This window comes from Zonotrichia albicollis, chromosome 2 (genome assembly GCF_047830755.1).
Source record: "Zonotrichia albicollis isolate bZonAlb1 chromosome 2, bZonAlb1.hap1, whole genome shotgun sequence".
Classification (NCBI taxonomy): Eukaryota; Metazoa; Chordata; class Aves; order Passeriformes; family Passerellidae; genus Zonotrichia; species Zonotrichia albicollis.
Window position 1 is genome coordinate 15,262,931 of NC_133820.1, and position 12,437 is coordinate 15,275,367.

Below are 12,437 nucleotides of genomic sequence, written 5' to 3' on the forward strand. Positions count from 1 at the left end.
ACATAATTCAATTCTAAGTTAACTCTTATTAGCTGTCATGATGGTATCATTACTTGGACAGTTACTGTGCAGTAAGAGGAGCAAAAAAAGGAAGCAAACAACTACAAAATAATTGCCCACAGGATGGTTTTGCATTGGGAAGTTAAGGAAAAATCAGGCTTTAACTGCTTCTAACGCTGGGATGTGCTGTTTGCTACAGATACAGTGTGGGGTGAAAAAGGTCTTTGAGGCTTTGAGCTCTGCCCATCCTTCCTCATTGTGCAGCCACTGCCCTCAGCACTGATCACCACTTTCTCCCAGCTCCCTAAAAAGCCCTGTGATGCATTCATAAAAGAAATTTTGTATGTGACACAATAATTTCTAACCTAGCTACATCCAAAGTTCATAAAATTGCTATCTATCAGTATTCCTAGTGCCCATCAAACCCTCAACAAATGGATTATTCATTACTTTTACAGTTCTAAGTGCATGTAAGAGGCTTTTCCGGAGCATCATCTAATGCTGACTTTATATTGGAGTATCACTACAAACTCTTAGGTTGACTGGATGCATTCTACTGTCCTTTGAAATAAAGTCTTCTTCAGATTGACCTGTCTATATTGAAGTAATTAATTATTTTTTCTTTTAAGTCATCTTGCCTTTTCATAAAAGTTATTTTTAAGTTCCATGACTTATTTGTCATCATGGATTATGTTATATAAGCTTCAGAGGAGCAGAATTAATTCTGGTAAGCTGGATCAGTTTAAGTCCATGTGGGTCAAGTTGCAACTTCTCAATTTTTGGCAAACAGAGAGCAATTGCACACTGCAATTCCTCATAACTTGAGGTCATGAATATTGGTGCCTGCAAAGCCTGAATTGATCTGTGTTAATCTTTGAACATTTCCCTCTTTTTAAAATGCATAGGGCATGGCAGAAGAGAACTTCTAGTGCATTTAGTGCAGGGTTTGCCTGCAGCCTCAATTTATTAGTATTGCACCATGTCTAATAATTTTTGCCCTTATTTGAGCATCTATTTTTATGCTTGTTTTTGTTTGCTTTTTTTTTTTCATCACTACACATTGATTACACACAGGTGGCAGCAATGGAGGAACACACTGAAACCTTTGCCTTTTTTCCTGAGTTGTTCTTTCATGATCTTCCTTCACTGGTATCCTTTACACTCTTCATCCCCCTTTTGGGATCTCAGCTTTGGTCTCACTGATGTCCACAACGTAGGGGGCACTCATGCTACAATGGAAAAGCTCCAGATGTTTCAGATCTGAAGAACTCTGTGTGCAGCTTCTCCATATTGGGAAACTGTCATGTGTTCAAAGAGCAGCCTCCAAAATCAGCAATACCATCCACCATAATCACTGAATCCTAGAAGGGCTGGGTTGGAAGGAAGGTTAAAGATCATCCCGTGCCACCCCTGCCATGGGCCACTGTCCCAGGCTGCTCCAAGCCCCAGTGTCCAACCTGGCCTTGGGCACTGCCAGGGATCCAGGGACAGCCACAGCTGCTCTGGGAATTCCATCCCAGCCCTGCCCACCCTCCTAGGGCTGAATTTTTTCCCCAATATCCCACCTAACCCTACAATCTTTCTGTTTGGGGCCACTCCCTGTGTGCTGTCCCTGCATCCCCTGGCAATTGTCTCTCTCCAGCTTTCCTGGGGCTCCTCCAGGCCCTGCAAGGCCGCCCTGAGCTCAGACCAAAGCTTCTCCTGTGCAGGTGAGCAATGCCAGCTGTGCCAGCCTTTCCTGCCAGCAGAGCTGCTCCATCCCTCTGCTCATCCTGGAGCCTCCTCTGGGCTCTGCAGCAGCTCCAGCTCCTCCCTGTGCTGGGACCAACTACAACAACATCATGTGTCCAAAACATCAGCTCCAGGACAAATGTCATTGTCACAAGCCAATGATCAGAGATTTTAATGTGCTTTTCCTGCATTTTTCAGAGATTTTTCCAGATTTTTTTTTTTTGGGCCCAGGGCTGGGGCAGCTCTGCAGGTGGGAAATAACCTGAGGGGGCACAGAATCACCTCCCTCAACCCTGTGTTAAACTGCTTTTGGTGCAGCCCAGGGTAAGAGCTCTGCTGTTAATCTACCAGCATTAATGTGGTGATCTGCCAGCTAGACAGGTAGGAACAGGGAGATTTCCCATGGTGATGGAGTTTGCTCTTCCATGCAGAAAGTGCTTTCATGTTGGTGGCACTAGGCTGAAGTTCAGCAAAGCCTTTTCAGAAAGAACCTGTCATCATAATGCACTAGACACTTTATTTTACATCTTTACATCATTAAACACCCAAGTGAAGACTTAGCAGGCTTGTAAAACTGTAAAGCAAATTAAATGTATCTAATTTTGCAGCTCTGGGGATCTGTGCATTTCTCTGCCCATCCTGGCACAGGCTGTAATGGTACCAAGTCGAGTAAGAAAAAAAAATCAATTTGAAGACCCCATGTAGAGATTGAGTGGGATGAGACTCTTCTCACTTTGCTGCTCAAAACGTTAAGTCTCCATTTCCAAGCCAAGGTGCTCTAATGTTGCAAGCATCACATCTCAAAAGGCAGAATTCACAGGCCCCAGCAATATCTTTTAATAGAACAACTAATACAGCTGGAAATAAATATTCAAGATTTCAGGCACATTATCCTTTCATCATATCTGAAATAGAAGCAGCAAACTTCAAAGCTAATGCAAGTAGAGAACAATTGTTCAGAGTTTAGATATGTTAATCAGACCATTTTATACAGAGGATGGTACTTGTGGAGTACACAAGAGATATTACTAAGGAAAGGAATGATAAAGAAGTTACCTTGTACAGCAAGGAAAAGAAATATTCAGAGGGGGAGAGGCATCATCTGCAAACCCCCTGCACACAACAAGTGAAGATAAAAATGGCTCCAAAAAGCAATCTATTCCCAACAAGTGGAGATAAAAATGGCTCCAAAAAGCAATCTATTCCCTTCTAAGGCAGGCTGGATGAGTTACCCCTGGAGGAGCACGTCATCCCCTCTCTGCTGACTCCAGCAAAACCTGGAGCAATTACCGCAAGTTGTCACCTCGCCTTTCGCGAGGTAGCTCTTGACAAATCCCACCCTCAGCGAGGCCACACCAGCCAATTTTGGCACTAATTAGCAGCAGTAATTAGGCAGCAGAAGCCAGGCTGGCTCTGGGCAGCTGTCTCTGTACCTTTGGCCAGTGGCTCCACGGTGATGATCTCGCTGCTGTTGCCTCTCCCCGCAGCCGTCACGGCCACCACCCACACGCTGTACTGGCGGTTCCGGCTCAGGTTGGGGATTCTGTAGGAAAATGAGTCGGGAGAGGCTTCAAACTCGCTGATCACCTGTGGTGGGAGGGAGAGACAAATGTTTCCAGGCTAAAATAAGCAGTATTTGGAGAAAATGTGAGTGCTACAAAGCCTGTTACTTCAGGGCTCTGCGGATGGGTATCGATTGCTCCAAACAGATGGCAGATGGCAATAAACAGAGCAGACACAGCAACTTGTTGCAATCCATTCATATTCAGTGAATTTGTGCCTGTGCCTTGTTTACAGATTGGTTTTATTCAGATTAGGACTTTTATGTGCCATTCATTTTTACAGGGTTGGATAAACAATGGAAGTGGATAAATATGGCTAAATTTTACCATCAGCAGTTCTGACAAACTGATTCAGCTCTACACAAAACTTTCCCAATGGAGGATTCAGTGCTGCATCTGTTGTGAAATCTGGAGTTTACTATTTCTGTCACCTAAAACCTTTGATGTTCTTTATTCCTGGCTTTTGGTGGCTTATCCCTTCAGCAGTGGAGCAAACCAAGGAATAAAACCGTACTCTGTAGCAGACTGTTCAAACTTCCCCCAAGTCTAGTTTTGTTTAATCATGAAATTACTTCCATTCAGAGACTCTCAGCTGAAGGTCATCTCAGCCAGTTGGCTGCATTAGCAGGGAAGGACAAGTGCTGGAAGAAATGCCAGCTCAGTGTCTCCTCTGTCACTCAAGTGCCTGGGCCCAAGGGCTGCAGCAGAGCCAACCAGCTGCTCTGCAGTCCCTGCTCATCCATGAGAGCTTCTGCATCCTGCTCGCAGCAACCTGTGCAGGGCAAGGTGTGGAGGAACACAGAGATCCCTCTGGGGGCTTTGAGAGCTTCAGCACACCCTGCACAGGAAGTGTGAGAAGGGAAATCTCAGCTCTGAGCAGTTTTACAGCACTCAGTATTGCCACTTTTATTTCTGACACGGGCTTTGTGATGCCTGCACGTAAAAATAGAGGGGTAATGAAGCATTGGGATGAATAATACTCACTTCCCTGAGCAGTGCTGAGCCTGGTAACGGCTAACTAACACCAGGCTAAAAATAATTAGAGGGTTAATGACGTAGAAAAGAAGATTTTAGCAGGAATCAGCATTAAAAATAATGCATCAATGTAATCTAAACTGGGTTCAGATTGACATAGTGTGCAAGGAATCTCTTTGATATACAAATATCTGCTTGTGGTAAAGGCCAATTCCACCTGATTAGCATTTCAAAAGGTACATTGACCTGAAAACATTGGAATATGTAGTCCTTCAAAGTGAATTCCAAATAAATAAGAGATGTTTCTGAGATGTCATTAAACACCTCTCCATGTGCGCTGGCAATTTCAGCTGCTGAATGGGTCACTGCACTTCTCTGCTCATGAGCTGGCCTCTCCTACAGCCTGGGGAAAATGGGAGTTCATCTCCTCTCACATTTGAAACCCAGAGTGAAGACATCTGTCTCTAAGCCAGGCACCTCAGCTCCCTTCAGAGACCATGCAAAGGCCTCTACAGGAACACATTTTGTTCCTTCCATGGACAGTGATTTTCCTGGGAAGACTGGTTTGCTCCAGCAAAGTTCCCCAGGCTCAGAACAAGCCCAGAGGGGGAACTGCTATATTTTCTAGCCAAACTCATTGCCCCTTGGCTTGTCAAAATGCCAAATTGGTTTGTCCTATTTAGCCAGAGTTTGCCTGGGTTCCCACTTGTGATATGAAGAGGTCAATGCAGCCAGACACCTTTATTATTACATGAAATATTGCAGCAGCTTTTGAGAACCATCTGCCTTGACATTTACACAAGACTATTGGACAAATGCCCGCAGTTTGACAGGCTGGATCTTTGTGAGGTCATACATAAAAATTAATGTATTGATCATGGCAGAGGAAGCTGAAATTTAATATTCATGAGGCAGCATTTCCTACAGTTAATTTGAAAGTCAAACAGGCCAGGCTGTCTCTGGCACTTAGGCTGCACTCATTAATGCAGTTACCTAGCACAGGTTCCTCCTAAACCACCTACTGACATGGACAGGGATACAGCACTTAGGAACAGCTAAGCATCACAGAATTGCTCAGAATTTCCACAGAATTGCTCAGAATTTCCACAGAATTCCACAGAAAGGGCTAACTTTCATTCCAGCAACCATCAGCTCTTTCTTACTGAAAAGAGTTTGTCCATCTTAAAGGTGGACAAACAGTAGGATTTTCTGCTGTAAAGCTTTTAAAATGCTTTGTTTTCAATTCCCTTCTTTCTCCCAGCATCATTCATCCATTAGCATCTGTGGCTATTTTAAATGTAAGTTAATTATTCTCAGAATTAATTTATTAAATTAATCTGGTAAATGCATCTTCACTAAATTAACCACTCTCATTTTCCTAAAACAAGCTGCTATAGCAAAAGATTTTGGTTTCTAACTGGTTAACACACATCTTGTTTTTCCTCAGCTCACATTTCCTTTTAAACACTTGGGGATGCTTCAGTGACAAAGAATCGATTTTACTTTAAACTTTTGCCTGTCATTTCAATTAGCCTAACATGCCAGAGACTTTGATTACACAAGAAGAAAAAAATGCAGCTTTGTCAGCAAAGAGAAGATTAAACAATTGAAATAAGAAATATTTAAAGGAATGTCACCTTGTCACATATTGGCCCGTGCATGTACCAGTACAGAACATAAACTGCTGTTCAATCTTAGAAGCAGTAACATGCTTGCTCAAGGGATTTTTGTTTCCTAATTGCTATTTTTCTTCAGCTTATAGATGATGGGTTAATTTTTCTTCTGCCTTTAGCTCACTGTCTGAGAAGGAGAGACGGAGATCAGTCTCTGAAAGCCAGCAAGGCTCTGAAGAATAAAATGAAATCAGAGTCCTTTATCAGGATGCAGTCAATCTACTTCCCCAGGCAGGCAATGGCAAGAGATGCTGAGGAAGAGCTGGTGCAGGGAACATCATATTCCTCTGCAACTTGAGCCCTATTGGTGTGCATTTCTTGTACACTCTGAAGCAGCATGCCATCTCCTGGCCCTTCTGACTTCTTTAACGCCAAATTTAATAGATAATGTGATAAACTCTGATCCCTCTGGCTTCTATTTTTAATTGCCCGTTCTTAACACAATCTGGGAAAAATTCAGAAGAGTGCTATAGAAAAAAAACCACTTTTTCTAAAAAAAAAGTACTCAGGGAGTTTCCCAAGCAAGGAGTTAAGGCAAGAGGTGGCATTTACTGTGGGCTGGAAGGTTATTTAGTGAAAGGTAGCCTGCACCTTGCTTAGAGCTGGTCCCACACAACATCTGATTAGATAAGTGAGCTACAGATCTCTGTTCTCTGCAAGTTGCAGGAAACCTGGAAGTGAACTGGGAAAGCCATATAGAGACTTTAAGGAGTGAAAAGGAAGACACAGACCAAGTTTGTGGTGTGTGTCATGAAGAGGATATAAAAGTTGGTTACCTGTGTATTGGCTGCCTCATGCTGAAAATTAAATGTATGATATATAATATATAATATATAATATAAAATATAAAATATATAATATATAATATATAATATATAATATATAATATATAATATATAATATATAATATATAATATATAATACCTAGAGTGGGGTGTGTGTTTGCATTCCAATTTTTGGGAGAAAATATGGCACCATCTAAAAATGGAGCTGGAAGGACTCAGAGAGATCACCTGAGTCTATCTTTCTTCTTTAAACCAGGTTCATCTGTGTCTGCACAATTTCAAACAGATGTTTCCCCAACCTGATTTTGAAGACTTACAATAAAAGGAGATTTTGCAATTCCCTAGGCTGCACAATCTATTCCACTGCTTGACTAATCTCATGATTAGAAATAGTTTTTTTTAATCTAGCTTGAGTTTCCTGCTGCAGTTTCAACCCCCGGCCTCTTTTCTAGCCCATTAGGAACATGAAGAATAGATTATTACCTTGATCTTTGCACCAGTCTTTAATCTACATGAAGTTTTATCGTTCCTTTCCCCACCAGTACCCTTATCTTTTTACAACTAAATAACTCTGGTGCTTTCAACATTGTCCAGTAATCCCATTTTCTCTATCAGTTTCTCTAATAATATCTTCTGTTATCCTTCAGACTGTCTAAAGATGGGCCATAGCTTTCTCACTGTTTCCAAACCTGCACTCAGCAATTCCAGGGATTCTCATTTGGCTTTTCAGGACAGGGTTATAAAGGCGGCTAATGTTCATCTTGGGAGGCACAATAACCTCAAAATCCTCTTCTGAAGAACCAACAGAATTGCTCCCTACACAGTACTTTTGCAGTTGGTTATTCAGGGTTCCCATTTTCTTGCTAAATTTTATTCAATTTTTTCCCAGACCAATTTCCCAGTTCATCAAGACCTGCCTGAATTGTGCTTCTGTCTCCTGTGTACATGCAACCCCTCCCAGCCTGGTATTCCCTGCTAATTTAATAGGCAGCCTCTCTATTTCATTAGCCAGGTCAGTAATGGAGCCACTGAGCAGAGGGGGCTCAGGAGAGACACTGAGGCTGCTCCTTCCTGCCCACAACAAGGAACCACTGGATTTCTTTTGCAGCCTCCCACAGAACAGCACTGAGTTTGTTCTATCTGGCCTGAGTTAAATCAGTGAAATGGTGTTTGCATAGCTGGGGCTCTCTCAGCAAACATCCTTTGTCTGGGCTCAGCTCCACTGCTACATGGGAGAGAGCCAGGCAGTGAGTGGAGCACTCCATCCCAGTGATCCACTCTGATTTTTAACTCAGTTTTGTGCTGCTCTAAAGAGCTCTTTTCAAAACAATTCTGCTTTTGAGGGGCTCATGATAAGCAGTGTAGGTTGACATCAGTCACCATCACATCCCGCTGGGGCCAGGTGCTGCTCCCTGGGCCCTGTTTCATCACTGATATAGGCGAGGCCTAGAACAGGCACCGAGCCTCATTAATAATTAAGTCTTCAATTCTATGTGGTAAAAACACAATGATCTCCATCTTTTTGTACAGCTCCATCACAGGATTGTCTGCCTTGCCCTTCCTCAGGCATTGCTGGTTCTGGAAACCACAGAATTATCAAGGCTGGAGGAGAACCTCAAGTCCCACCGTCACCCAGCCCCACCAGCATCACCCCAAACCCTGTCCCCAAGGGCCACATCCAGGCTTCTCCTGAACACTCCCATAGACAGTGACTCCAAACCTCCCTGGGGAGATCATTTCAAGGCCTGACCACTCTTTCAGTGAAATTTCCATCTCCAGTATCCAATCTGAACCTCCTCAGGTGCAACTTTAGGCCATATCTGCTCATCCTTTCACTTTGGACATGGCAGAAGAGACCAACCATTGCTAAAACCTCCTTTCAGGGAGTTTGAGAACAATGAGGTCCCTCCTGAACCATCTTTTCTCCAGACTGAAGAACCCCAGCTCCCTCAGCTGCTGCTCCTAGAATTTATTTTCAAGACCCTTCCCAGGACACAGTCCATCACTTCAAGGTCCTTTTGTGATGTGAGAGGCCCAAAACTCTACACAGAACTCCATAGGCAGAGAGTACTGAGATGTTTTATTCTAAAAATCACATTTTAGAGTCTCCTGGACTCACAAGTTATCCAGTACTGGGAGCTGCACCAACTTGTTTCTACCTGGAAGCAAAGTGGGGTAATAAAAAAATCAATGTCTGTATTTATAGAGAATGAACTTCAAGCTCTGCATCCCTGAGAAGAACAGACAGAGCACTGCTGTGCCCTCTCAGTGAACTCCCTAAAGATGTGAAAGCCTGCCTGAGGTCACAAATTGTACTTTTCTTGAGGACTGCTGGCTTTTGCCTTTCTTTCACAGATGGACAGACTCTCAAAGCTCCAAATAACCGCTAATCCTGGACCATGGTTTCCAGTAAGGCTCTTGGCTGCCACTTTGGTCTAACAATGATTTCTGTTCAGGTGTTGGCTCATGTTTTGAAAGGTGGCATCTGTTTTTCACTCATTATTGAAGGTAACTGTCGGAAACAGATGCTGTGCACAAAAGTGAATGCAGCTGCCATATAACATTGTTACTTCATTTTTCTTTTTCACCTCAATTGTGGAATTAAAATGTCAGAAAGTTTCAGATGGAAATTTTGGGAAGAACAGAGGCAGCTCCCTGCCAATCCAAAGAATCCCAGAATCCTGGAGGCTGGAAAAGCCCTCCCAGCCCATGGAGTGCCAGCTGTGCCCCATGGGCACCTTGTCCCCAGCCCAGAGCACTCAGTGCCACCTCCAGGGGACACCTGCAGGGATGGGCACTGCAAAGCTCCCTGGGCAGCCCCTGCCAAGGCCTGAGCACCCTTTCCTTGGGGAAATTCTTCCTGATGTCCAACTTGAACCTTTATTGGTGCAGTTTGAGGTCACTCCCTCTTGTCCTCAGAGCAGAGCCTGACCCTCACCTGGCTCTTCCCTCCTGCCAGGAAGCTGTGGAGAGCCAGAAAGTCCCACCTGAGCCTCCTTTTCTCCATGATAAACACCTGGAGGTCCCTCAGCTGCTCCTGAGTTCTCATTTCCAGGTATTACAGCTGGAAGAAAACCCACTGTCTGGACCTCCAGGTAGCTCACTTAGGGTCCACCACCTGCCTGTCCCTTTGGAGCAGCTCCTGGAGAATCCCTGAGCCTCCTGAGGAGGGAAGCAGCCCATGGTGTCATGGGCTGGTGACCACAGGAAGGTCAGGACACCAAGGACTTATTGTCAGAGTGTATTGATATCCCTGGGTGTGAGACGAGGTGGTGAGACGAGAAGGGAGGTTTATGAAAAAATCAATATTAAATTTGTTTTGGTAGGGCTTTACAAGGAGACCTTTTAAAAATCATATAAACCAGCACATCTTCAGAATCAATTTATACTCTGTCACATCCCCTCCTGAGGTCTGCTCTCTGACAAAAATAAGAGAGGTAAAAAATGTAAAGCTGACAAAGCAATTAAAATAATGAATGCACTGTGTTTGGGAGCTGGCACCAAAGATGTGAAACAACGACAAAAAGGCTAAAAATAGAACATGTGGTATATTAAATAGACACATTTTAAATACTGTCCAATATAAGGTTTTAAAATAACCCCCAAATTATGCACTATTTCTATGCTAAATAAAGCACAGAGGAATTAATAAGCATAAATATCTTCATGCTGTAAAAAATGCAATATAGATACAGTGATAAATACTGCTTGTAATACACAAATCAATGAACATATATTTAAAATTCAACCTTACAGAATCTGCTGACTCTAACTTCTGCCAGCTACTTCTCCCTTTTTTCCAAGAAACTTTCAGCATCCTCCTAATCACTGAAAGATCTACAGGATTTAACAACAAATAATTTCTGCCTTATAACTGCATCGATTCTATTTCCCAAAGTTTTCTTTTATCCAAGTCCTTAATCTGGAGAGGAAATGAGGATCAGAAAGTGTGATGCAAACCCAAAGTTGGAATTTAGACACATCCTATGCAAAATCAAGACAAAACTTGTGTCTGCCTGAAAGAATTGAGTGGAAAACACCTGGATGATGGAAATTTATGGCAGCTAATAGTTTTAAGATCTAGATTAAGATCATTGTATATACTTCCAGATCTAGTTTATGTTGCTGGTTTAGGATAAGCATGTATACTTTCTCTAGGCTAAACAAAGAGAAGGGAAATTTTCAGGAGGAGATTTATCCAGTTTATCACTGACATCCACCTTCTTTCCTTAATGAAAGGAAATCCTTAATGACCCCAGAATAAGTACTTGTGACTCTATTCAAGGTGACTGAAGTCAGATTAATTAAATACCACTTAGAGTCTGTGAATTACAGACCAAGAGCAGCAATTACTCTCCTCTTCCACACAGCAACCCCAGAGACTCCTGTGTATGCTGGTTAAATCACATGATTTATTTTCCCTTAATGGGTTTAAATAAAAGCAAAAGAATGAAACAAATATAGAAGTTTAACAGGTTTAAGAGTATGTTTCTCACAGTAAAATAAGCAAATCAAAAAGATCAGTAACTGTCTGCCTCAGATACTGGCCAGTTTTCAATATTGATCATGTTTTCACGTAAACTGACTTGGGTTTTCAAGTTTTGACTTCGGCTTCGGCCAAATATAAGATTATTTCTCTCTTCTCCATCACTGCTTTGCACCTCTTCATCTACCACCAATTCCAAATCCAGATGTTTCACAGAAATATTTCCAGGCCAACATGAATCTTTGCTGGGCTTTCAGCTTCTGGGTATTTCTACACACTTTGGAGAATTCCAGAAATGTAAATCACAGTTTTCCAAGATTCCTTCCAACACAGGTACCTGGGTATGACTGTAGGGTTTGCACTATGAGATAATTCCTAATCACTGCCCCTATTTCAGCCCTGGGGTCTGCTTTGTGCTCTGGTTCCTCATCCAGATAATCCAGTTTATTGTCTGGGATCTTTGCAGGAATATTCTCACTCCATTCATCTCATTCAACAGTTCTGGAATTTCTTCTTCTCTTCCAGTCCTCAGGCTTCTGGTCTTTTGAGACCTCAGTCAAAGGTGGGTTTGAGGGACAAATCATCTCTCAGCAGAATCCCACAGCTAAGCAACAGTTTCATCAACCAACATTTCAAAACTATCATCAGGATTAAATACCAGAGAATAAACTGGTTCTTCTTATCTGAAATCTAGGGTTTTAAATATATAACTGTATGCTTTGCAGGTTTTTGTCATATTTGCCAATCTTTGGGTCCTTGTGCTAGAAAGTGAGTTAAAGAGCTGAGAAAATACAGACCAGCAAAATCATTTGGGTGTCAATAAAGAATATAGCATCATCCAATCAGAAATACACATATCAAAGTCTATTTTGACTTGTTGATTAGCAAAGTTTAGTCATTATGGTTGTTGTTGCTGTTTGGGTTTTGCTGATCTGCTGGTGGGTCACTCACTAATAGAAACAAACACATTAAACAGGATTTTCCCGCTGTGTCCAGCAAAGCAGGTCATTAATTTGTGCATCACACTGTGCTTCCTCCATAAAAAGCCTGGAGATTAATGGAAAGGAGTAATGTAAGTAGAGGTGCACTATAAAAAGATAATAAATGGAAACCATTCTCCTTTCTCAGTGATTTTCCTTTTCAGGACACAGTCAGTTGGTTCTTGTCTTTCCTCCACTCATGTGGAACTCAGTTAAGATGTGAAATAAGGTGACCTCACTCCCAC

General features: G+C 42.5%; 1 protein-coding gene across 2 annotated transcripts in view; it reads right to left on the reverse strand.

The window, feature by feature from the left end:
- DSCAM (DS cell adhesion molecule) overlaps positions 1-12,437 on the reverse strand; it is a 487,286-nt gene that overhangs the window by 64,282 nt on the left and 410,567 nt on the right. For both annotated transcript variants that reach the window (XM_074534053.1, XM_074534061.1), the window contains exon 21: positions 3,165-3,318. In XM_074534053.1, the coding sequence (XP_074390154.1) occupies positions 3,165-3,318 (154 nt within the window). The remainder of the gene's footprint in view (positions 1-3,164; positions 3,319-12,437) is intronic.